At 43.3% G+C, this 25,162-nt stretch overlaps 2 protein-coding genes across 4 annotated transcripts; one reads left to right on the forward strand and one right to left on the reverse strand.

Annotated features, from left to right (window-relative positions):
• Window positions 1-1,037: 1,037 nt before the first annotated feature.
• Window positions 1,038-15,757, forward strand: COQ10B (coenzyme Q10B). 2 transcript variants are annotated; one of them, XM_062002088.1, is made up of 5 exons: window positions 1,038-1,169; window positions 4,225-4,371; window positions 5,317-5,509; window positions 9,982-10,083; window positions 12,887-15,757. In XM_062002088.1, exons 1-5 carry the CDS (start codon window positions 1,087-1,089, stop codon window positions 13,052-13,054), a joined length of 693 nt encoding a protein of 230 aa, XP_061858072.1. In that variant the 5' UTR covers window positions 1,038-1,086; the 3' UTR covers window positions 13,055-15,757. The 2 variants fall into 2 exon arrangements, with proteins under 2 accessions (XP_061858072.1, XP_061858073.1); XM_062002089.1 differs by having other exon boundaries at window positions 1,083-1,780.
• HSPD1 (heat shock protein family D (Hsp60) member 1) lies at window positions 15,065-25,127 on the reverse strand. 2 transcript variants are annotated; one of them, XM_062002080.1, is made up of 12 exons: window positions 25,029-25,127; window positions 23,777-23,952; window positions 20,794-21,046; window positions 20,199-20,281; window positions 19,404-19,499; window positions 19,000-19,093; window positions 18,432-18,600; window positions 17,997-18,096; window positions 17,033-17,278; window positions 16,497-16,671; window positions 15,739-15,917; window positions 15,065-15,652 (listed from the first exon to the last, which is right to left on the reverse strand). In XM_062002080.1, exons 2-12 carry the CDS (start codon window positions 23,948-23,950, stop codon window positions 15,500-15,502), a joined length of 1,722 nt encoding a protein of 573 aa, XP_061858064.1. In that variant the 5' UTR covers window positions 23,951-23,952; window positions 25,029-25,127; the 3' UTR covers window positions 15,065-15,499. The 2 variants fall into 2 exon arrangements, with proteins under 2 accessions (XP_061858064.1, XP_061858063.1); XM_062002079.1 differs by lacking the exon at window positions 25,029-25,127 and adding an exon at window positions 24,672-24,812.
• Window positions 25,128-25,162: the final 35 nt, after the last annotated feature.

The following is a 25,162-nucleotide window of genomic DNA, read 5'->3' on the forward strand; positions in this document are numbered from 1 at the left end:
TGTTTTGTTCATGAATCTCCATTTCCATGCATTCAGTGTTCAGCTGCCTTAAATATAATAGTTTAATGTGTGCATTTAATTGAGTGTGAATGGGTTCATCACATAGTTAAAAGAGACATTGATGAAAACATACCCAAGCTGTTTACCTTCTAGTGTGATGCAGCCCAGATACTTGTTCATGTGAACACTAAAGTAGTATGTCTCCGTTCAAGAGGTGAAGAGACCACCAGGAACTAATTGAAGAGTAGCATTTCACAGAAAAAGTTTGCACACTTACTTTTAAGTAACTTGTGCAACACATGATGTTACACATAACATATGAGACAAATGACATTTAAAAGAGTAGTTCTTAAATTTCAGGAGACCTGCAAAATGTGCTTTTGTTGAGGGCGGCAGTGTTTTTTAGGTGAATCACGAGAAAGCATAAGTAACAATAAGAATTCTTCGCCTTGATGTGTATTAAAACGACACTATGCGATTATAGCCAGGTCTATGGAGCTGCCTCCAAGTTTTAATGACGTAGATTGTTCCAGCCTCAAGCAGAAGCAGGCTAATCCCCAGATAGCTGCGCATCAGGGAAGGTGCGGCGAGGCACAGCAAGGCGCATTTGCCTGCCCGGCTGCTGCCACCGCGAAGGGTTCTTCCCGGCTGCTTCGGTACGGGGGCAGCCTAGCCTGCCTCAGCGTTTCCAGCGGGCGGTCTGTCAGCCCTCACCCCCCCGTCGTCGGTCATTCGCGCTGCCGGGCGGCGCGGCAGAAGCGAGGCAGGCCGCCCGCCCCCGCCGCTACTGCCGCCACCTCCCCCTCGCTCTGCGGGGTGGTGCAAGGGCAGGCGGCGTGCACAAGCCCAATTATAGCTGTGCGCGCAGCTCGCGGGCCGCCGCGCCAATCAGGTGAAGGGGCCTCTCCTCCCTCCTCCCTCCGCCCGCGCTGTCCCGTGACTGCGCCCCGGTCCCCCGGCCTGCCGGCGCCGGCCCCCGCACAGCGATAGGCGGTTGGGCCGCGCGGGGGGGCGCGGTTGTGCGCTGGAGGCTGTTGGGCAGCGTGCGGGGGCGGGCGGGGCAGCCGGCGAGGAGCGGGGCCCGTGATGGCGCTGAGCAGCAGGGGCCTCGCCAAGGCGCTGGCCGGCGGACTCGCCGCCGCCTCGCCGCCACGCACTGCCGCTGTCAGGTACGCGAGGCGAGGCGCAGTGGCCGCGGGGGTGACGGCTGAGGCAGGCCGTGGCGTGCTGTCGGGGGCCGCGCCGCGCCGCCCCGCCCCTCGGCGCGCCCGGCCGCCCCGACTCCCCTCTGCCCGCCGGGCGGCCCCGCTGGAGCTCCGAGGCTTCTCGGTCAGGGCTGGGCTGGGGCCCGGCTCGCGGTGCGGCCGCCTGAGGCGCGCCGTCCCTCAATCCGCCTCAGAGTGAACGGTCTCGGGCGCCCGGCAGCCCGGGGCGTGGTGCTGGGCGAGCTCCCGCCCGAGGAGCGCGGCAGTGCCCGGTGCTGCGCCGGAGAGACGCTGGTGGCTCTGGGGAAGGGGAGAAGGAAGGTCCAGTCCCCGGTCCTGTCCGACTCTGCCTGACGCGGGGGGCAGCCGAGGTGCCCTCAGCTCCGGCCGCCGTTACCTTCTTTCAACGCGGTCAGTGTCGATGCACGATCAAACGATTTTCAGACTTGCTTCTTCCGTACCTGAACCACTTACATAACTTTGAGAAATCTATGAAAGAAATGAAAAGAATTAGTAATACGCAGACGTTTTCCACTTCAGATAATGCAACAAGTTCCCTGTCCCTTGATCCCATGGTAAGTCTTTCTGGGACAACAAAATCTGCTTTGGAAGAAGAGCTGATCTTGTAACTGGAAGAAAAAGAACAAGCAGATGAGAGAGGGTGTGATTGGAAAATGCTGGGAGAAAGAAAAAGGTTTATCTGTCACTACTACTGTTACGGGAGTCCTGCCATGTTCCTTTGATAAATTCAAAGTCCTGTTTTTTCCACATAAAAAACAGTGAAAAAGTGGAATAGAGATTGGTTCATTATGTCAAATTTCAAGCAGTCATTTGGCATAACTGTTGCTGTAAAGTGTTAAAATGTCATCTTGCCTGGACTACGTTTCTTACTGTATATCCTTCACGTTTTAATTTTTAGGATGTGTTTGCAATATTAAAATAATTCAATCCTGGTAAACAAAATTGACATTTTTAAAGGTAATTTGTTGGAGTCTTGAGGGCAAAAGCAATTACTGGTAAGGGTGTTCACTATAAGAAAACATTAAGTAACTGGCTGCAAACTAAGTTTGAAAATGTTTCAGTGTAAGCTGCAAGAATCTCGGCAGCTGTTTTTTAGCAGTGCAAGCTGAATCCGAAACACTGCTACATTATTTGTAGCCTTGAAGTTGGGAATGCTTTCACGTCTGGCAGTTGTCACTGGTGTACATTCTGTACCTGTTCTCAGCTCAGCGAATGCCTTACTTTGCTGAGCAACAGACTTCAGGGACTCAGGTGGTAAATGAGTCTATTGTACTTATGCAGACTGAGATGCTAATGGGAACACTTGTTGGCAACGCTCGTTTTTGGGAGCTGAACTGCTGTGGACAAAGGATTTGAATGAGATCAGTTCATGTTTTACAGACCATAAAATGGCCATCAGATATCACTAAGTTAAGTTAACGGTTAGGCTAACATAAAAACATTATTCTTTAGGCTTAGAAAAGTTTGTAGCTGTTAATAATAATCACTGAGTATAGACCACTTATGTTTGTATACCATACACCAGTAAATGCTTTCTTTTCAGTTCATTGGAAGCCAGGTGATACTGTGTTCAGTGCCCAAAGGCTCAGAGATAAAGAAGCGAGTGGCAAGAATTGAATTATGCCAGTAAGCTGTGTGGGTGGATATGGTTGTATTACAGACTGAGGATAAATGCAGAGGTGGTAGATGTGCCTGAATACTGGTTTGGACTTTGTGTTTCTTCTGTGGCCTTGGTCTTCACAAAGCCATGTGTGACAGTCCATTGGAATCCGTGCTTTTGAGATTTCTTGAAGGGATATGCTTTCCTGAACTGGGACTGCGCCCAGCACATTCTCACAGCAACTGTTTTTCTTAAGATGAAATCCGGAGAGAGATAAAGTCTCACCATGTTTGCTAGCATTGTAACCTCACTGAACCTTGCCTTCCTTTCGTGGCGATGTAATTGTGAAATGGACATTGTCTTACAGCTGCTGAAAGATTATTTGTAGAGATTGATTGTCTTTCTTGACTTGTAGCAGAAACAGGTCTAGATAAAACTGTGTGAAACGATACTGACGTACAATAAAAAACATTACCAAGAGGAGAAACCTGGCAAGCAGTTTGGACTGTGTACTATGCATAGCCCGAGATGGAGAAAGGGATTTAAACTGGCTCTCTAGAATGAGGTCTGGTCCAAACATTTGAACACAATCTGGTTGAGGCAGCAACTATGTTACTGGCACCCTTCCAGTGTTTCTGAAAAAGCAGTGCTTTTCCTTAACAGTCTTGTCCAGCCTTTCTGGAATAAAATAGACCATGTCCACATCCCTCAAGATACTTACGAACATTTCCAGTTTCTTGTCTATAGAATTTTAAAGTTGACCTATTCTTTCTTCGTTGTTACACCATACTTCTGTCCCAGCTTAAGTAATTCCTTTTTAACTGCAGTGAATAAAAGAACAGAGGTGTGCAATGCAAAATCATTTTTGAAAGTCATTTGTAAAGTTCTGTTTATGAAAACACTGTGTCCAATGTTTTGCATTATTTTTTTTCTGAAGGAAATTTTGAAAGCTGGGTCAGCAGTGTACTCTCCGAAAGGATTTTCAAAATGAAACTGTCCTTTTGAGAGAAGGATGGCATGAGAGGGATTATAGTAGGGTTCAACTTTGTATTTCCAAGTGGAACCTTCTTTTTGCTGTTAAGAAAGCCTGTTCTGCAAATGAAATGCATATGAGGCTTGTACATGACCTCAGGTTGCTGTGAAGTCAGTGCTTAACAGGGCCTTTGTATTTTACTCTGCCAATTACTTTTCTCATGACTAGGGCTATTTTTAGTTTCTCCCAAGGAGGAAAAATATCTCCCTTGTATTTTTAACAGTTTGCGTACTGTTACAAGCCTTTGTTTTTCCATCTGAATCTTCCGTTTTCTGGAACAGTATACAACAGACTGTCTCACCTGAATATAGTGTTATTTATTTTGGTGATATGAAACATGTCTAAAAGCATCTTTACTGTTGCAGGCACTTGGCTTCTTGTGGTATTCTGATGACCAGAATTTATCCTTTGCAAGTACCTGTAACAAGCCATACCTTTTCAAGAACTTTCTTCAACATTGCTGCACCACTAGTAAATAAAAGGAAAGAATACTCTGAAAGAAGAATTATAGGGTTTGTATAGTCATGTTTATAAAACCTTTTTTGTGTTTGTGATTTTGTGTTTGCTGTGATTAATCCACAACAGTAGAAGTTCAAAGACTGACCATTCCTGTAAGACATCTGCCTCTATGACTCTGCCCAAGTGGAGACGAGGAAGGTGTTTTGACTTTCAGAATTTGTAGAAACCAGGCTTTTCCAGTCTGAAATTGAATATAAAAAAAAGTCTGACCCCAAACCCCTTGTCCCATAGAAAGAAATAGCAGAAATAATCCTCTATTGCATGGAAAGATGGAAGCAACCTGGGAAGGGAAGAATATGCTATTAATTTCATCTGCTGAAGTGAGAAAAAACCCAACAGGTGCACAAATTCTGCTCCTTTCTGTCCCAATACATGCTAATGTTTGCACTTAACATTATACATCTCACTCCTTGACATTTTCTTCTTTCTTTAAAAGAAGCAAAAGACTTCATTATGTGATAAAGAAACTTAGGCACATAGAAAAAGATTTTTTAATCCTCTTTGTCTTAAAGCTAGTGAGAAAATTCCAGTTACTCTGCCCTACCTACTTTAGTTTGATATACCTCTACTTGGTAGCCATGAAGTGTGAATTCTTTAAGTGGAATGTCTAAGATCTACCTAAATTAAGAAGTTCTGGAAAAACTATTTTTTCATTTGAAACATATGTGTATTTACCTGATATTGCTGAAAGTGGTAGACACCAGGATCACTATTCACTAACTTTGCTGATGGATGTTGTGTAGTGTTTTGCATCGTTATGCAAAGACTTTTACCACTGACTCTTTTTAGTCCTCTTTTTAATCTCAGAAAAGTGGTAGTATTTTCAGGTGACTGTATGTTCACCTTCTAATCTGCCGTTTATACCATCTTTGAAACTCTTTAATACTGAATTTGAAGTTCAAATACTTTGTGACTAATGTTCTTTTTTCCATCTTCAGGTATTCCATGCAGGAAATGTATGAAGTTGTTGCTGTTGTGGAGAATTACAAACTATTTGTTCCTTGGTGTAAAAAGTCAGATATATTATCGAAGCGCTCTGGATACTGCAAAGCACAGCTAGAAATAGGATTCCCTCCTGTGTTAGAGAGGTACACATCAGTTGTTACCCTGGTGAGACCACATTTAGTTAAGGTAACTTTCTTCTTCGTTGTAACTTTCTGTAACTTTTATTTGTTCAAATTGAAATAATTTACTAGTGCTTCAAAACAAAATTGATGCTGATAGCACTTTGTGTGGCTTAAAACTGGTGTTGCTTTTGCGTAAAGCCTAGAGTTGACTGGAGAGAGTTTTAGCGTGCCTTTAAAACTTAAGCTCACAAATGAAGAGGGGCAGGAGCTGCTTTTTAATTTCTTTTTGCTGGAGAAACTAGCAGCCATTAATGAAGCGATACCATTTTCATTTGGTTTTGTTAAAATTTTGTCCAAGCCTCTCTAGATGCAATATTAATACTGACTTATAAGTTATCTTTGACAACTGCAACTTCTGATGCCTTTGCAAAATTGGTATCTGTCACTACTTTTCTTCTGATAAATTTACCTAGCTAATATGAGGAGCCTTACACTTCAGTGCAGGATCTGCTGAAGAACTTGTTATTCAGTGTATAGACAAGTTTTTTAGAATTAATTTGTTTGGAAGAGAAGCACTTGTATTTCTCCTCCTCAAGAGCAATAATTAGAAATGGCAAGGGGGAAATTTAAAGTGACTTCTGGATCATATGACGTGTTTCCCTTGTACGTTCAAATCTGCTTAAAACAGATTCCTTACAGCAAAACTACCTCTCCCTTCATGTGGTAGATCTTGACTATGTTTTGGAATAACTAGTGGAATTATAACAGTTGATTGCTGTTCAACATAATTGTTTTGATATCCCATTTCACTATTTTTTTTGAGGCTTCCTCTTAAGAGACACTGCTCAAAACAGATACAACTTCTTAAATACAAGGGAGACATTAATTAGAAAGCCAATATGCAGAGTGCCTTTATTCAAGGTACTTTATTGATTCTGGAAAGAAAAAATAAATCTCATTTTATTAAGGAAGTCAAACAGTTATAATGCAAAATCTGCATTTTACATGCAGGCTGTTTTTCCTTTTGACTCTTCCCTGACAAGGCTGGCTTCTCCCTTTCACACAGCTATCAGATTGGCTTACCAACTCTTTTTCCCTCTAATTTGCTCAAAAGAGGATTTCTTCTCTCAGAGAAGACCATGACAATGTCAGTGAGAACCGTTTCTTTAGATTTCCTCCTCCTCGACTTACTAGCATCTCCTTTGCTGAGATTATTCTTCCTACAGGTTTATAAAAGTAGGAACCTTTCTAGAGAAGCAACCAGGTATTTGGGCTCTGGGCAAAGGCAGCTTGGATGGTGGTCTAGCATAGTGGGATACCGGTGGTCCTGTACACCGGTACACATAAGCATGGACTTGTTGCTTATAACAACAGTGCTTGAGCAGTGGAAAAATCAGACTAGTAGCAGCAGCAACCCATGCTGCAGAGGAAAGGATAGAGTGAGTTTGCTACTTATGAGGTTGGAAGCAAGGGGGATACAGTGGCAATTTTCCCATTCTTTCTGCCCTTTTGGCAGTAGTGGGAAAAGCAAGCCCAGGTCAATGTCTAGTCTTCCCTCTCCTCCTCTGCTTTCTGTAGAAGTAGCAAAGTCAGTATTTTTGTGCTGATGATTAGTCTTTGAGATGGCTTTCCTTACCACGGCTTTCAAACCACAAGCAACACCTATTCATCACGGGTAGTCTTGCCTGAGCAGAGCTCCTCATGGTAATAGTAAGAACCTGAAAGGAAGAGTTAAAAAAAAAGCTACAGTAATTCTCTCTAGAAATTCCAAGTCAATTGACATAATGTATTTGGATGATTTTGAAGTATACGTTTTTCAGTCTTTTTCTCTTATAAATATAACCACACAACATTAGCTAGATGTGCTAAAAGCAAAATGAGTGAAATTAAGGACCCTATTGTCATGAAAACTAAGAAGCCAACTACTGCAAGTACTTTACTTTTCCAAAGGGGAACTATATGCCAGCACTCCTGAAATGTTTGCTAAATATGTCTTGCCAGTGATTATGAACTTGAGTGTGTACTCTTACTGACTTCATGGTAGTTCTCAATTACAATAGTATCTTGTGACAGAAGATGTTTGGAGTTGGTATCCAAGCAGGTTTGTTTTGATTCTAAGCATTCCTATAGCCCAAGACCACCAGTCTATATATTTCAGTATATAAAACGTTCCCCACATGTAATTAAAAAAAAACCCTAAACCAAACCCAGTAAATATCAATATCTTTTGCTTAAAGCAGTGCTGTTGAAAATTCTGGTATATACTATTAGCAGTATTTTGGTGTTCTATGCGTCATGCTAGAGATCTGTTTTATGGCTGTCAAGACAAAATATTTTCCTCTTCCTTAAAAGACATGCAAGAAAGGAGGAAAAGGAGGTAGGAGGCCTGCATGGATGAGCAAGGATCTGCTGGGACAACTCAGGCAGAAAGCAGCCATCTATGAGAGGTGGAAACAGGGGCTGGTTTCTTGGGAAGAGTACAGGAACATTGCCAGGGCATGCAGGGGTGCAACTAGGAAGGCTAGAGCCCTTCTAGAATTAAATTTAGCCAGGGATGTTAAGGACAGTAATAAGGCATTTTTCAAGTAAATCAGCAGCAGAAGGAAGACAAGGGGGAATGTGGGCCCACTGCTAGACACAGAGGGTGCCCTGGTGACCGAGGATGCAGAGAAGGCTCAACTACTGAATGCCTTCTTTGCTTCAATCTTTATGGCCAAGGCCAGCCCTCAGGAAGCCCAGTCCAGCAAGGATAACAGGATGGCCAGGACAGCAGAGGACTTGCCCTGGGTTGAAGAGGAAGAGGTTAAAGACTTGTTGGCCAAGCTTAAGGCTCATAAGTCAATGGGTCCTGATGGGATGCATCCTAGAGTGCTGAGAGAGCTGGCTGATGTGATTGCTAAGCCTCTCTCCATCATTTTGAACGATCGTGGAGGACAGGTGAGGTGCCTGAGGACTGGAGAAAGGCCAATGTCACGCCAGTCTTCAAAAAGGGCAAGAAGAACGACCCAGGAAACTACAGGCTGGTCAATCTCACCTCCATCCCTGGAAAAGTGATGGAACAACTCATCCTGAATGTTATCACTGAACATATGAATGAAAAGATGGTTAACAGTCAACACGGATTCACAAGGGAAATCCTGTTTGACCAACCTGATATCCTTCTATGAGTGCATAACTGGCTGGCTAGATGAGGGGAGAGCAGCGGATGTCATCTACCTTGACTTCAGCAAGGTTTTTGACACTGTCTCCCATAACATCCTCATCAGAAAGCTCAGACAGTGTGGCTTGGATGAGTGGACAGTGAGGTGGATCGAGAGCTGGCTGAATGACAGAACCCAGAGGGTGGTGATCAATGGCACAGAATTAAGTTGGAGGCCTGTGGCCAGTGGAGTTCCACAGGGATCGGTTCTGGGGCCAGTCTTGTTCAACATCTTCATGAACGACCCGGATGAGGGGACAGAGCATACCCTCAGCAAGTTCCCTGATGACACCAAACTGGGAGGACTGGCTGATTCCCCAGAAGGCTGTGCTGCCATTCAGCAGGATCTCGACCAGCTTGAGAGTTGGGCAGAAAGGAACCTCATGAGGTTCAAAAAGGACAAGTGCAGAGTCCTGCACCTGGGAAGGAACAACCCCATGCACCAGTACAGGCTAGGGGTCGAACTGCTGGAGAGGAGCTCTGCAGAGACAGACCTGGGAGTCCTGACTGATAATAAACTAACCATGAGCCAGCAATGCGCCCTCGTGGCCAAGAAGGCCAATGACATCCTGGGATGCATCCAGAAGAGTGTGGCCAGCAGGTCAAGGGAGGTTCTTCTTCCTATACACTCTGCCCTAGTGAGGCCTCATCTGGAGTCCTGTGTCCAGTTCTGGGCTCCTCATCTCAAGAGGGACAGAGAACTTCTGGAGAGAGTCCAGCGCAGGGCCACCAAGATGATCAGGGGAATGGAACATCTTACAAGGAAGGGCTGCGGGAACTGGGGCTGTTTAGTCTAGAAAAGGAAGAGACTGAGGGAGAATCTCATTAATATTTACAAATATCTAAATGGTAGCTGTCAGGAGGTTGGGACATCCCTTTTTTCTATTCTATCTAGCAACAGGACAAGGGGTAATGGGATGAAGCTGGAACACAAAATGTTCTGCTTAAAAAACTATTTTACTGTTCAGGTGAGGGAGCCCTGGCACAGGCTGCCCAGAGGGGTTGTGGAGTCTCCTTCCTTGGAGGTCTTCATGACCTACCTGGACATATTCCTATGTGACCTTATCTAGGTGAACCTGCTTCTGCAGGGGGGTTGGACTAGATGATCTCTAAAGGTCCCTTCCAACCCTACCATTCTATGATTCTGTGAAAAGGAACTATTTTGCCATAAATGATACTGTGCAAATGGGATCTCATGCTGATTGCACTACAAAGGTAGTTTTAACTGTGCTGTGACCTGTACTGTATCACAAAATGCAAATGTAAACTTCAGTAATACATATTGTCACATCTGTAAAAGTATAATTGTAGCTTGATTTTTTTAAACTTTATTTTAGGCATCCTGCACAGATGGGAAACTATTTAATCACTTAGAAACAGTGTGGCGTTTCAGCCCAGGTATCCCTGGGTATCCAAGGACATGTACATTGGATTTTTCAGTAAGTATCCTAATTAAAACTATCATGTGCTAGGAATAGGACATAGAAACACTGTCTTCCAACTGTGCTTTTTTTTTTTTTTGCCTGTTACTAACTTTTTTAAAAACACACATACACAGAAAACTATAAAAAAAATGTTAGCAAACTTCATAACAGAGAAACCACTGCAGTGTCCTTGAAGACTGATGCAGAGACAGCAGTCTTCTGGGAGGTGTCCATGTATCATGAGTCAGTCTAGGGATTGGGTATTGCTCACCATACAATTCTAAACATGCAGAAATTTTTAGTCAGTCAAATGCAAAGGGAGAAATACTAAACATACTTTTTAAATTGCCTTTAATTACGCTACAAATCTAAGTGCTCTTTGTACCAAAAAGTAGGTATCCTATTTGGCCAATTTAATTTCCTGGCTTCCAATTTTACTTTTCCATGTATTTTAACTCTTATTCCTTACTTCTATAACACAGGTAGTATAGATTTTTTCTTTCTAATCTATGATGGGATATCACTACACCTCAGAACTGTTGCTCTTTAAATCCAGTATCTTATTTAGCCTGTTAACTGCTAGGCAAGTTCTTTTCCACTCATTACTGCTTTTCCATTTTGTCTATTTAGTCTATCATCTCATTTTTTTCTTACATTTTATAGCATTAAGAGTAGGTGTTGCATTGAGCAGGTAGCTAAGCTGGGGTCCAGAACAGGCTGTAGAAGTACACAGAAATTGGTTGATCCTGCTGCCATCTACTGGGATACTCAGTTTTAAAAATAATCTGCTGTAAAAGTAGGAAAAAGAGCTTTTAGAGTATTTGTAAACTAGCACATTAACCTCCTCAGTTTATTGCTGTATTGCACTTCACACAGTTCAACAGTAAAAATGAATCTATAGGCACTCAAAAAAATTACTTTTCTATATTGGTTTTGGATTTGTCATTTGCTGACAATGTCTGCATGTTATTTGCTTGTAGCATTTAAATCCTCCAGGCAGGAAAGTGCCAGTTCTTGGTACTAACCAGTAAACAAGCTAGCTTTTAACCCAAGCCATAAATCACTTCAGAAAACTTGAACTAAGTGTTTAAACCCTGTAACCCAAATATGCAGTCTGTGAGAAAAAACTCCACTCCACACACCAAAGCCACCTTTTGACAATTCAGGTCAGGAACTTTCATTTAAGGGAGTCAAAACAGTACTTAAAGTGGATATTTTCACTTTCGTGGGGGAACAGTACTGATGCTTCTTCCTGCTTACCCCCTTTTGAGGGAGAGCAGAAGCAAGCAGCCAGATGAGCAGGGGGACTTAAGGACTCTCCCCCTTGCTAATTACTGACTTGCTTGTGTTGCTTGCCTCTGGGCCTGTGCAGGTAGGGATGATAAATATTTTGCAACAAATGTCTCCAAACATTCTTTGTGATCAAGGTATCTGAGACACAATTTTGATGTCAAGACTGTTCATTTGCTTTAGAAAATGTAAATGGAGTTTCAGGAGACATGTATATAGAGCAGGGTACTTTTCTAGTTTGGTCTCAGCTTTTCAGTGATTTGCTGTATGGATTGAAATACAAAACCATTTTTACCATCTGCAAACTTCATAAATGTGTACCATAAATTCAAGTTGTTACATAGTTCCTGAACACGATGCCAAACTCCTTATTCTTGCTCTGCAGAACTCAACGTGCTCTAAACGACAACTCTCAGACCGTCAAAGGGCATGTTAATTGTATTGATGCTTGAGGTCAAGCAACATGTACATGAAGCTACACCTGGCTTACAGCCCAAGTAGTTTAATTCTGTGCTACTGTTTCATGGTTAACATGCCCTACTCATCCGCATGTAAGAGAAGCTGTATTTGCTCCATCTGGCATTTAATCTGCTGATTTCTCAGGAATTACAACAATATTAAAATCTTGATCCAAAAGACAGCCTGTAGCAGGAGTGATGATGAAATCACAGAAGAGCAACTTGTTTCTTTTCATGAAAATGCAGTTGCTTCAGGAAGCTGTGTATTCCAAAACTGCCACTCCATAGCCTTAGGGGAATGTTATTTAAGTAGAGTGAAGGCCAGCACAGCACAAAAGCATAACTCAAGGTTGACATAAGTGACCTTTTCTTTTGTGAGAGAAAGCCATCTCCCTTGTGCCCCTGCCACAACTGCTGTTGCTGCAGTAGCTTCAGCTTAACTGCAGGGTTTGATAGCCAAAAGCAAACATACAAGTTCAGTTCTGAGGATGCGGTACAGAGGCCTTCACCAGCCTGTCCCATCTGAAACTGCCTGCCTCTGTCAGGACAGCTAAGGTGGAAGTGGGAGGTGTCCAGGGAAGAGATAGGGCACACAAAAGCAACACTGTAGCTTTAGCTAGTGAACTGCTCTTGTATGAGCATACTGTAAGTATAGCTACCAAGATGGAAAGCCTGATTTTAAATGTCAGTATTTAATCAGTAGCTGTTTTGATCTGCTTTTAAGTGCCTTCTGGATTTGCTTCAGTTTACCTGCAAATGCAGGATTTTCTTTGGTCAGCTTTTGTTCCCTCCAATGAGTTCTGTGTGCAAAGGAACCAAGTTACTGTTGGTCAGTAGCTTTTCATTATCTCAAGTCTTTTACTTAAGTAAAATAGTTTACATTAATGGACATTACTTCTTCCGATGGAAAAACCCAGGGAGATGCACGTCTGACCAAGGAATAAGGCTTTTTTTCCATAGACACTTCTCTATAGCTCAGCTTTAGCTGTTAATGAAGTTGTCTATCTTCACAGTGTTTTAGCGCAACAGCAGGCACCGGAAAAACAATTATTCTCTGTTTTCTTAAACAGGTTTCTTTTGAATTTCGTTCACTTCTACACTCAAAACTTGCTACACTATTTTTTGATGAAGTGGTAAAGCAGATGGTAGCTGCCTTTGAAAGAAGAGCATCCAAACTCCACGGCCCAGAAACCAGCATACCTCGGGAGCTGATGCTTCATGAAGTTCATCACACATAGAAGGGAAAATTGTAACAACCTTCACTTGAAACTTGTTTATACACTTCATTTGTAGGAGAGGTGCCATGCTCTCCCTCGGGGGCAGACACTTCATATGGGCTTTGTGTGATTTTATACTGGACAGAACACACAGGTTCAGCTGGATATATATAGCATGTCTGAGCCACAATCATGTGCAACTTAAAGTGTTACCGGTAGCAGACAACTGGCAGCTCGTGTAACACAAGATATTGCAGGCTGCCCTTTATTAACTTGGCAGTTTGTGTAATCACAGATTAAGTTCTGCCTTATCTAAGTTTACCTTTTTTGTCAGCGTTGTAACATATTAACTCAAGTTGAAGTTGTGAATAGTGTGAATGTAACTTAACAGTATCAACTCTGGCCAAGCAGAGGGACATTTCTGTGAGTGTGGAACAGTTTGTGAAGCAGCAAGGAGCAGGTGCTTCTAATCCAAATGAATGACAAGTCAGGAGTCTCCAGCTGCTGACCTGCTGAGCTCTGACCAGCAACTGCTGTAGAAAAAAATAACACAGCCTGAACACTGGAGTCTTCAGAGATTAAACACATAATGCAAGGAGTAATGCAAGTGCAGCGGTTTCAGCTACAACCAGCAGCTCTGGACACACGGACTTGTGGTACATCTGGCAGGCTGCTCTTGCTATGTGCCAGTTTCACTGTTACACATTGCAGTCAGGCCATAGATGCATCTTAACTAATGCGAACAATTTCCAGCTCCCTCAAAATTTTAAGACAAATAAATGCAGGTTACCTCTGAGAACCAGGGCACAGATACAGAACATGCTGTACCACAGTTCTGTCCTCCCTGGAAGGGCACAAGGTGTCTTCCTACAGACAAGCACATCCAACACCAGTTGCCATTAAAAGCACAAAACAGCTAAACATCAGGCCCTAGGTTATTTCAGTGCCATTCTACCCTTTAATTAATCCATTATGATGGTGTCTTGATTAAATTAAGTTTCAGTAGTTCTGTTCCTGCCAATAATTTCTTTTCAGTTTCTCTGAAGAAACACAAGTGAATAGATTTTAACAGATTTAAAGCCCTGTCTTTAGGCTGCCTTGCATTACCACATTTCCTTACTGGTCAAGTGTGGAAGCTGGTTCTTTCTCCAGCCTTATTTGCCCTGTGGTCCATGCAGAATGGTGTATTGAAGAGCATGGGCAGGTATGGTTCAGGACATACAGCCCTGAAGCAGTTCCAGACCATTTAGGTACTTCTCTAGAAAAAGCTACTGCAATTTCACATATGGTATCTGTGATGGATAGTTCTTATTAAAGGTAGGAAGCTGGGGAAAGGAACGGGTGAAGGACCTGGTTCTAAAGCAATTTGGGATGTTGAGACAATCAGAGAAACATACACAAGTTTGGGAACACCAGTTTTGAAGTTTGGAAAGCTGTTTAGAAGTAGGTAGAAAAAGACTTCACACATCAATGGTCAAAGAAAGGGTTAAGGGCAAACAGGGCTGTCATTTAAGGGCAACAGCATGGTATACAAACTAATTCAAACTAAAGTCTGGAGCTCACTACCAGAAAGCTGGAAGGCAGTACTTGAAGTCTCAAGGCAAGGAGGTAGCCACATACTACACCTGAGCAAGAGAGATGTTGAAAAAGCCAACAACCCTCTCTTAGCAAACAGCAGGTTTCATTTCATAGCCTGAGGACACTTTCCCTCCCACTGCATGAGGCCTGTGCTGGCACACAAAAGCAGGAGTACAGACAGCAAAATAAAGTCAGTGCACATGCCTTCTTTTCCTAGTATTGTTTAAGAGTTAGAGAACTGCACTGTCAGTTCAGCTTTGATAGTTCTTAGCAAAATTAAAGTCACTTGTATTTCTAAGAAACATTCTAGACAAAGGAATGTTTCCTGGAGGGAAAGGCCCTGCACCTTTCCCAGCTTCAGTGTCAGATTCCTAGTACATCTTAGAAGCAGGAGCAGAATGTCAAGGTTCTCCCAGGGCTATGGCTTTGTGTGCAGATGAATAAGGTCATACATTTCATAACTTTTGAACAGTTTATTACATAAAGGTCACATAATTGTATATTTGTCTACTTTGTACATAATTGTCTACTCTCACGCAAGTTCTTCCTAGTACTGGCAAGCACCAATTCATTCTGAAACAGAATATCAAGTGCCTTAATTGAGTTTAAATTGGGACCTCGGTAGATGGATCTCGCACCCAGTTATCAGGAATGTACAAATGTCTTTATTCAAAAAATACAAAATAAATTATCTGTAGGTATGGACAATGACTGTAAACAATTACACGTGTGTTAAATGAAATCCAGTAACTGATGGTTACAGTGATTCTTTTAAACACCTGCCTCACCGCAGTCACTATCCACCCTCTCACACTGACATCTGCTGAAGGTTTTAAAGTCAGAACTGTCAGCCTTAGTACAGCTCATGATGCAGCCCTGTCCTCGGAATTAGAACATGCCACCTCCCATTCCTCCTCCCATCCCACCCATTCCTCCCATTGATGGCTCCTTCTCTTCCTTAGGAATTTCAGTCACCACTGCTTCTGCTGTTGACAAGAGAGACGCAACGCCCGCAGCGTCCATCAGAGCAGTTCTCACAACCTAAAAACAGGACAGAATTAGTACTCCTTGACCATCATGTGAGGTAGGAGCAAGGCAAGTTGATGAGTAAGACTAATTTAGGTTACCTTCGTTGGGTCTATGATTCCTTTTTCTACCATATTTACAAAGTCCCCAAGCATTGCATCATAGCCAACCTCAGATGGACTCTGCAGGATTTTTTCAACTATTAGTGATCCTTCAACACCTGCATTCTTTGCAATAGTCATTGCTGGGATTTTCAGTGTTCTCTTTATTATTTCAATGCCTGGAAGAAAAATGATAATTAGAATTATATATTACATATGCTGCTCCTTCTGCAGAGGTGTGCACTCATGTGCTGGAGATCAATGCAAAGAGAGAGAACCTTCTGAGCAAAATCACAAGCTATTTTTGTCAGTTCCAGGGAAGAAAAGTGCTCTGCTACTTGGCTTTTGTCAACAAACAACATCCTTGCAGGATATTCAGACATGCTGCAGTTTTACTTCTGCAAAAGGCATTAAGGAGTGTTATTACTGTAACAGAGCATGAGGCTTTCTTGCAATTTGCCAGAAACTCGTAAGTGTTCTTGGATTTGAAGTCTTAGTGCAATAGTGCTAATGCTCAGTGCAATTCTTCCTTTAACAGTTTGCAGTTTTTTGCAGGGAGTACTGCTGCTTTATTGTTGTTCTTTCACCAATCAGGCAGGTTGAAGCTCCTTTCCACTGTAAAGCAGTGGCCACCACACCAAGTGCACATGAAGCTCTAAAGACCAAGTAAAAACTCCCTGAAAGCTATCTGTACTTATAAAGCCTCAGGGGAGAAGAAAGACAATTCTTCACACTTACACACACATTCCAGTACTTACCAATTTTCTGATCTTCATTGGCTGGAGCTAAGGCATCCAGTGCTGGGATGCAGCGCAGCAGTGCGCAGCCGCCGCCTGGGACAATGCCCTCCTCTACAGCAGCACGGGTGGCATTCAGGGCATCAGTAACTCTGTCTTTCTTCTCATTCACTTCAACATCACTTGTGCCGCCAACCTGCAACAAGCAAAACACACATTAAGGTCCACACCAGGGACCTGGGTGGGAGAGCACTGCCAGATCCTGAACTGCTGCCACAAAATTCAAAAGCCAGCCCATGTCATCCCGCTATACATGCCAGAAAGCAAACCCAAGTTCTCCCATACTGCATTCTTTTGTACCTCTGCACTCAAGAAGCCTACACATACAGTTTTAGTTGATTATTTCATCAATTTTTAATACCAAATTGTATCAGCGTAAGAAGCAAAATTCTTTATCCAAATCAACTGCCAAGATAACAAGACAACCAGGCAGCAGTAACTTAGATTGGCAATGAAGGACCAGTACTACCCCATTCCTAAGAAACTGAACTTCTCACCTTCAATACTGCTACTCCATCAGAGAGTTTGGCCAGTCGTTCATTCAGTTTCTCCTTTTCATATTCACTTGTGGTAACCTCTAGCTGTTCAATAATTTCTTGAATACGTTTTTCAATTTGAGCCTTTTCACCCTTCCCCTTCAGAAGCATGGTGTCATCTTTTGTCACAATGACCTCTCCAACTTTACCAAAGTCATGAGGCTGAATATCTTCCACATTTAGGCTCAAACCCTCTTCTCCAAACACCTGAAACAAGTTACATGGAAAGATGGAATTCACAGCTTCTCCATGCAGTTTTTTTGACACATAACACACATACAGCAGGCTACCAGTGCCAAATAATCACACTACTGCAGCCACGTTGAACAAAAAATCTTCCCTTAACAGAATCCAGGCACTCCACAAACTGTCCCTCAAAGAAGTTACCAAAGCTACCAACTTCTCATTCAAGACTGACTACATAATTTCCTGACTCAAAGTGCCTGGAAAGTGGAGTGGTGTTACAGAAATCACTTATTATTTTGAGAAGTTATGAATATTGGCACTAAACTGACTTTAGAGTTTGCTGGTTTGTTACTTTGTTACTGCTAGGAAATTGTAAGACAGAAGGTTTTCTGAGGTGTCAAGAAGGCTTTGCTATTTCTAAGAAGCTTCCTTGAAGCTCCTCCTTTCCCTTAGCAAGCTAAATGCTGCAGCAAAATTGTGTGCAACTTCAGTCAGTTAAAAAGACATATTAGTCATGGTCAGTCAGGGATGTAACATACACCAATTATCAAATTTAAATGTATTAAAAAACCCCACAAAGATTCAAACATTAGAGCTACTGTTGCATTTTTTAAATAACAGGATGCAGTCTGCAACACAGCAAATACAAGCCATGGACCTAAAAATGTATGTTATTTTCCTCTTTAAATGTCTTCAGAATTGCTTAAAGCAAAAAGCCAGTCAAAACACTATTACTTACAGCACCACCAGTAGCAATTGCCATATCCTTAAGCTGGTTTTTTCTGTTGTCACCAAAGCCTGGTGCTTTTACAGCAACAACCTGGAGACCAACTTTGAGCCTGAAGAGAAGAATTCAAGAGATTAACACTCCACATGTGTTCAGAGAAAAAAGCCTAATTACTAAAACCAATTATTTCAGTACAGCTCTACCAGTCAAGCAAACAAGGAGACCGTGAACTGAGCTGGTTTTGCTCTAAAAGCTAGTTAGGAAGCAACTGAAGTTCTGTCCAAACTGATACAAAGTATGTTTATGTACCAAAGCTGCTGTCTCTTTGGTACTCACCAGCAGTACACCACAGCAAACTCAAATGGATGTGCTTTGGAATGTATTCCTTTAAAAGGATGAAAATTTTAAAAAGTGGTGTTTGTTCAAAGTATGGATTTTAAACCTCACCTGTTCAAGACTAGAGTGCTGAGGGCTTCTCCATCAACATCTTCAGCAATAATGACCAAAGGTTTGCGGTGAGAATTGGCAATTTCAAGAGCTGGAACTATGGACTGTACACTAGAAATTTTCTTTTCACTGATTAAGACATAAGCATCCTGGAACTCACATTTCTGCCCTGCAGAAACAACATGCGTTGTCTGAACAATTTGATCATAAGACATATCAAACATTCTCTAAAACTTAAGGAGCTACTTCGGAGCAACTGTTGCACTTTTCAGTGCCATTAAAAAAAAAAAGGTGCCAATTGTTTTCTCAAAGACTCCATTTTCAATTGCACGTTGTTCTGCAGTGTTGCACAACCAGCTTGATGTTAGCACAGACAGATACTGAAAAGAGAAGCAAAAAGACTCCAAGCTTATTACCAAGAGTTATGAGTTTCTGTTGGGGATGGATCCCTGTGTCCTACTTGCTGTGTACACAGTGTGACAGACTGCAAAGTCTTCGTAACAGCTACCGTTACTTCTAACCTCCAAGAGCCACTATAAAGGTATTTGACGTGTTACTGTTAACTCACCTTTGGTTGTATTAATAAAATATGGAGAGATGTAGCCTCTGTCAAATTTCATACCCTCAATGATTTCCAATTCATCATTTAGAGTTTTTCCATCCTGTTTAGATGCAAGAAAGTCTATGTTAAACATCCGTTATTTACTACCAAGGGCACCATACAGTTTTAGCATACTGTCCACAACAGAATGGAAGGCTCTGCACCACACATCAGTTTTATGTGCTACCCTTAAAAATAAAAGGGTAAGAGGGAACAGTGACCAAACCTATATCTAAAGGAGCTAGGGAAGGAGGAATTACAGTAGGATACCACAGCTGAGCAGCAGCAGGCTATGGCACATGCCGCAAAAGCCAGCCCAAATGAGAGAAGACAGTCCCTTTGCACTCAGTCCATCTGTTGGCCATTCTTACCTTGACAGTGATCACACCCTTTCGTCCAACTTTTTTCATGGCATCAGAGATTATATTGCCAATTTCCTGATCTCCATTTGCTGATATTGTGGCAACCTGAAACAATAAGCCATTTAATCTCATTTCCCAATGCAAGTGATTTGTTTCCTCACTATAAAGAGAATCAGAACACCCATTTTCAATTCTAACGTATCCTAACAAGAGAGGGCAGCTGACTAGCACACCCACACTAGGACCCAAGAACTCTGTGCAATGGGTTAACAGCTCCTGGGCAGCTGAAGCACAGGGCCAGATCTCTGCACTTGCACCTACAGGGAGGAATGAGCCACAAAGGCCAACACACCAGGTAACTGAGACCCAGCTGGGTACCTGAACAACCCACAACCTGACTCAAAGTGCCTGAACCTCAACCTGAACCACCCACAGCAGATCCACATCCCCAGAAGTCTGCCATCACTTTCCATCCATCTCTGCTCTTGTCTATTCTTCCCAAGTATGTAAATTTATGTTTTAAGATGGGATTTTGGAATGAAACTTGAAAGTGAGAAAAACTACCTACTTCTGAACTAGCTTCTAGCAGAACAACTGAAAGCAAAATATTGGAAATTTTAAATAACTCAAGAAAATTAGTTACAATGAAGATAATTTACTGACCATACACCAAATCTTGATATATAAAGAAAAATATGTAGGTGTCATATATGCACAACCTAACTCCATTAAACCTGACTTGACAAAACTTGCTGTGAGGAATAACTATGGAAATTTGGTTTAATTTTTTCATTTTCTTACTACCTGTGCGATTTCTTCTGGAGTTGTAACAGGTTTAGACAGCTTCTTCAGTTCAGCTATGACAGCGTCAACTGCAAGCATCACCCCTAAAGATGAAGGGAATATTTGTGAGTGAACAAAACAAGGTATACAGTACAGAAAAGACCCTCAACACCCAAACCCCCAAGCAGATTAAGTTTCATATTCAAAACCAAGTGACTGGTAGTTTTAGTTCCATATTGTCATTTGTACATCTAGTGCTCATTGTTTTGGAATTGGTGTGACATTTTCTGTCACAATGGAAGTTTACATAAAATTTATTTAAATGGCACCAGTAAATTTATACACTTACTGGAAATAATTACATGCAGAAATGGCTTTACATGGAGTTTATCTATGACAAACAACTGCATATAAAATAGCAGAAGAATCAGAAAAATTAAGAATTGTTCAGAGTAACATAACAGAAACAAGTGGGCTCTCCATGCAGAACTCTTCATGTACACCTTTGTGTGGCTCTTCAAAAACAAGGCAACTTATTCATGAAGCCAGCCAAATATTGGGATACAAAAAATAAAAGAGACAGTGAATAAACATTAAAACAAGAGAGAAAAGTTACCCCTCCTGATTTCTACTGGATTGGCTCCTTTACTGATCTTCTCAAAGCCTTCCTTGGCAATAGCACGTGCAAGTACTGTTGCAGTAGTGGTACCATCTCCTGCTTCTTCATTGGTATTGTTGGCAACATCTTGAACTAACCTGGCTCCGATATTTTTGTATTTGTCTTTTAAGTCAACTGCTTTTGCTACTGTTACACCATCTTTTGTTACTTTGGGACTTCCCCAGCTTTGTTCAATGATAACTGTCCTTCCCTAGGGTGACAAAGAACAAGCATTAAATCAAAGCCACATAACCTACAGCATATTACTCTAAGAATTCAAGTGAAGATGGAGATCCTTTTCAACAGCCACAGCTGAACAGAAACATCACTTTGCAGACAGCATTCATCTGGGACTTTTTCTAAGCATACACATTACCAGGGTTCTGCAAAACTAGAAAGGTGGCCCAAAGGTTTTATACTTTCACAGAACAAGGCTTTATCCCCTAGCAATAATGCTTAATACACCACAGACTCAGAAGTCTGCAACTAAAATAAGACTTGCCCTGCAGAGAAAAATAATTGAAAAATCTCTCCATCACTCGTATTTCACCCTGAAATTAAAATATAGCAACACAAGTTAATTTGAAAAACTTCCATCAAATCACAATAAGAACTGTATGTGATCGAAGAACTGTAATACAAAGCTCAACTTGTCGCATGTTCTGAGAAAAAAAAAAAGCAGAGACTTGCAAACCATATCTATGATTAGCAAAGAGGACTGAGGATACTTAAAATTTGAACTAATATGTTCCAGTAATTTGTCAAACACTGCAAGTTAAGAAGCGTTTCTGCTCTTAGCCCACACCTGCAGGTAACTAAAGTGCAACAGACACAGTTAATACAGAAAACGATGGACCATACAGCAAATGCAGGGCGGAAGCACTACACAGGAGGACTCCTTTTTCCCAGATGACTTCAACAGCTTGAAAAGCTGCCCTGTCTCGAAAAGTAGCTATGCTGACAGCTGGAGCAGTTGGAAGAGAGCACAATTGTCCCAGCTCACCTCTGTCACTTCCAGCTGACCCTGTGTACAACCCCTGATGCATCAGACTCGGCTCAGAGCTGATCACACACAAGCATGGCTTCAGCTTCAACCAGAGTCTGGATCACGTGCCAAGCAAGCTCACTGAGGGCTCTCATGCGGCACACTACCACTACAGTGCGCTGTGTTCCTTGCTTGCAAAGCCCACTCCCATCTGCCTAAAACATTTAACAAACTTTGGACTCCTGCCATGCACAAGGCTACACTGCTTCAGAGTACAACTAGCCCTAGAAGTTACAAAAGCAGCACTAAGCTTCAGTAACTGAAGCTGAACTTGCGAAAGAGATTATATAATTCTAACTCTGTGTTATAAGACAATCATGCCAAAATAATGCATAACTTGACTTTACTGCTATTTTATTTGACCCACATTTCTTCATCTATAAGTGGCTTAAGAGTAAGACAACTCTTTCTGGAGGATACTGTTACTGTAAGTTCTTCACGTAGTCTTCTCCTGGTTTTGCTTTATTTTATTCTGTATTTTGACATAGTCTCATTCAAAATTGTTTGGTAGCTGAGAAGACCAGCATAAAAAAAAAAATCTACTTGTATCTGATCACACTGAAGGATTCACTCTCAACAAATGCTTTTTACCCATGTTTCTGATAGAAGGAACACCACCCGTACGCACACACATTCTGAATGCTCCCGCATATCAAGAATCCAAGCACTCACATAAACTTATTCTGACAAAGTAATCAATGTGCTGGTAGCAGTATCAAGAGGCTGTATGAGACTGCAAGCCACGTTTCTCTAAGCATAGTACTATGCCAAAAGGTAGTTTCTTCACCAGTGTAGTATTTCTTAAAAATGCTGGAATCAGACATTACAGTACAAGCCCTAAATTTCTAAAAATACATGAAGAACAGCAAATAAATGAGAACACTGGAACAAAAACTGCACAAGGTTACAGCAAGTTGCATCAGCACTTTAACCAATGCTTAGGCATTCACAAAATAGCTTAATCAAAAAATCCAAGAGTTAACTTACATTTAAAGTTTTCTCCTTTATGGAAAACAGCCACAGCTTGCTGACATTGCTGTTCCTTAACCTTCACCTGCTCAGCTTATAGCTTTTTTTTTTTTTACCATTGAATAAAGCTAACAGAGTACCAAAATCAAGGAAGAAATACATGAATGAATTTTGCAGAGGCAAATCAGCCTTAAAGAACTACGAGGCACACACTGTTATTATATGGAACGGATATTCCTATGAGCCCAAAGGAAAAAATAAAAGTCTCTTCCTTAAAAAGCAACTCTCACTTCAAGCACTACTGCACGTTGCATGACTATGCAGAATACAGTAGCTACTTTTACAAAAGACCTAGAAATTATAAGCAATCACACACTACATTGTGTCCTATAAGCAACATAAATGACTGCCATGGAATTTCACCCAATCTGGTTACTTTTACTAGTCAATTGAAAGCTTTACACTTTCAACGTTTTTTTTTTCACCTTATTAACACCAAAAGGTGAATCGATACAAAATTATAATTTGATAAAAACCCACTCAAACCCCAACCAATTTATATGCTAATTAATCAATGTCACAATACAGGTAGTCAAATTATCTACTACATTGTTACAGGCTATCAACTGAGCCACAGTAACTTATTAGACACATTCCTCTTCAAACTGTTCAAACAAATATATAGTGCACCTTTCATAATGACCCGATTAATTCCATTTTGTTACTATGAAAAACACGTGCACCGTGGTCAGAGTTCAGGTGACAAAAAATGAGAACGTGACTACTTGCAGCACTCTGCCCATGCCCCTACATCTTTGTCAATGCCCCCGCAGCTCTAACTAGGGAAAACTAAGAACTGTTCCCCACTGAAGTGTTTTCAACCACATCAAAGAGTTAATATAAATGAAATGCAAAATCTTCCGTTACCTTTGGCCCCATTGTAACAGCTACAGCATCTGCTAGAAGATCTACTCCTTGAAGCATAAGAGCTCGAGCATCTGCTCCAAACTTCACGTCTTTTGCATATGCTCGTGTTAGGTGGGGGGCAAGGGCTCTGGACACTGGTCTTATCTGACGGAGTACTGTAGGTAAACGGAGCATGTCTGAAAAAAAGGAAAACAAAACCAGAGGAAAATATAAGCATACGGCATTTGCAGAGCTACTTATAGAACAGAAAAAGAGGAAAGTAAGTTCAGGAAATAAAGCAAGGGACCCTGAGCTTTTAGCTGTTAGTCTGATTAAGACAGAGACACGCAAAAAAATTACAAATAAGAGGGCGGGGGTGCCGAGAGGCTCGAGGCCATCCCCAGGCTGCTGCAGCAGCTCCTCACTGAGCGGCCTCTCTCCAGCCGCCCTCCCCCCGCAGCCCGCGAGGGCCCGGCGGAGGACCTGCAGCTGCAGGGGCCGGGCAGCCCGGCGGCGGGCCCGGCGCGGCGCTGGGGAGCTGAACGAGGCGGGCGCGCACGGACTGCAGCCACATGTCCCCTTCCACCAGGACGCGCGCAGCAAGGTCAAGCGCCGCCCGCCCCCTGCCGCCCGCGCCGCGCCGCACCGCACCGCCGGCCCCCGCGAGGAGCGGGGGGATGGGTGCGGCTGCCTCGCTACGGCCACCGACCCGCCGCGCCCGAGCTCCCCCTCCCCCAGCCCCTGCCGCAGGGCGCCAGGGCGGCCACGAGCGCCGGGCGCTCGGCACAGGCCTGGCCGGGAAACGCGCGGGCACCCCTCTCCCGCCAGCGACGACCGCTGCCGCCGAGGGAGCGGCACGCCGGCGCCCCTCCCCAGGCAGGCCCGGGCCCGGTCCCCCGCCGCAGTGCGCGTTCACCTGCGAGAGGGAGCAGGAGCAGCTCTACCGTGCGGACTCTAGGCTGAGTGGGCAAGTCTGCGCGTACGCGCGGGCAAGCGCTCACCACCTCCGCCCCGCCCCCTGACAGGCACCGGCCCATGTGGGGCTCCGCACCGCCCGGCCCGGGAACAAGCATAGCCGCCGCGGCCCCGCCCCCGGCGGGGGGAGGCCGGGGCGGGGCGGCGCGCCCGCAGGGAGCCCTCGTGCAAGGCCCGGGCGCCGGCCGCACCGCGCGTGCGCAGCGCGCTCCAGCACGGCGCACTCAGGTTCCGGGGCCCGCCAGTTCCAGAACCTTCTGGAACGCTCATGCTCGCGAAAGGTTAAAGTTGAGCTGACCTCACTTCCGGGCGGGCGCCGCGACGCGCGGGGTGGCGGGCGCCGTGTAGCGCGGCTCGCGGCGCCGGCGGGGTGCCAGCCGCCTCCGGGCCCGGGACGCGGCCCCGCTGGTGAAAAAGAACCGGCGGGTTGAG

Source organism: Colius striatus, chromosome 9, assembly GCF_028858725.1.
Source record: "Colius striatus isolate bColStr4 chromosome 9, bColStr4.1.hap1, whole genome shotgun sequence".
In the NCBI taxonomy this organism is placed as follows: domain Eukaryota; kingdom Metazoa; phylum Chordata; class Aves; order Coliiformes; family Coliidae; genus Colius; species Colius striatus.

Bases quoted from the DNA above. Each gene is read 5' to 3' on its own strand.
- COQ10B (XM_062002088.1), top strand. From the start codon at position 1,087: ATGGCGCTGAGCAGCAGGGGCCTCGCCAAGGCGCTGGCCGGCGGACTC. The intron at 4,372-5,316 runs GTTTGTATAGTC...TTCCATCTTCAG, and splicing joins TCTGAAAGAAGAATTATAGG to GTATTCCATGCAGGAAATGT. The intron at 5,510-9,981 runs GTAACTTTCTTC...ACTTTATTTTAG, and splicing joins TGAGACCACATTTAGTTAAG to GCATCCTGCACAGATGGGAA.
- HSPD1 (XM_062002079.1), bottom strand. From the start codon at position 24,792: ATGGGCCGGTGCCTGTCAGGGGGCGGGGCGGAGGTGGTGAGCGCTTGC. The intron at 19,500-20,198 runs GTAGTAAGAAAA...TTATTGTTTCAG, and splicing joins CTCCAGAAGAAATCGCACAG to GTTGCCACAATATCAGCAAA. The intron at 15,918-16,496 runs GTAAGTACTGGA...TTTTTCTTCCAG, and splicing joins CAATGAAGATCAGAAAATTG to GCATTGAAATAATAAAGAGA.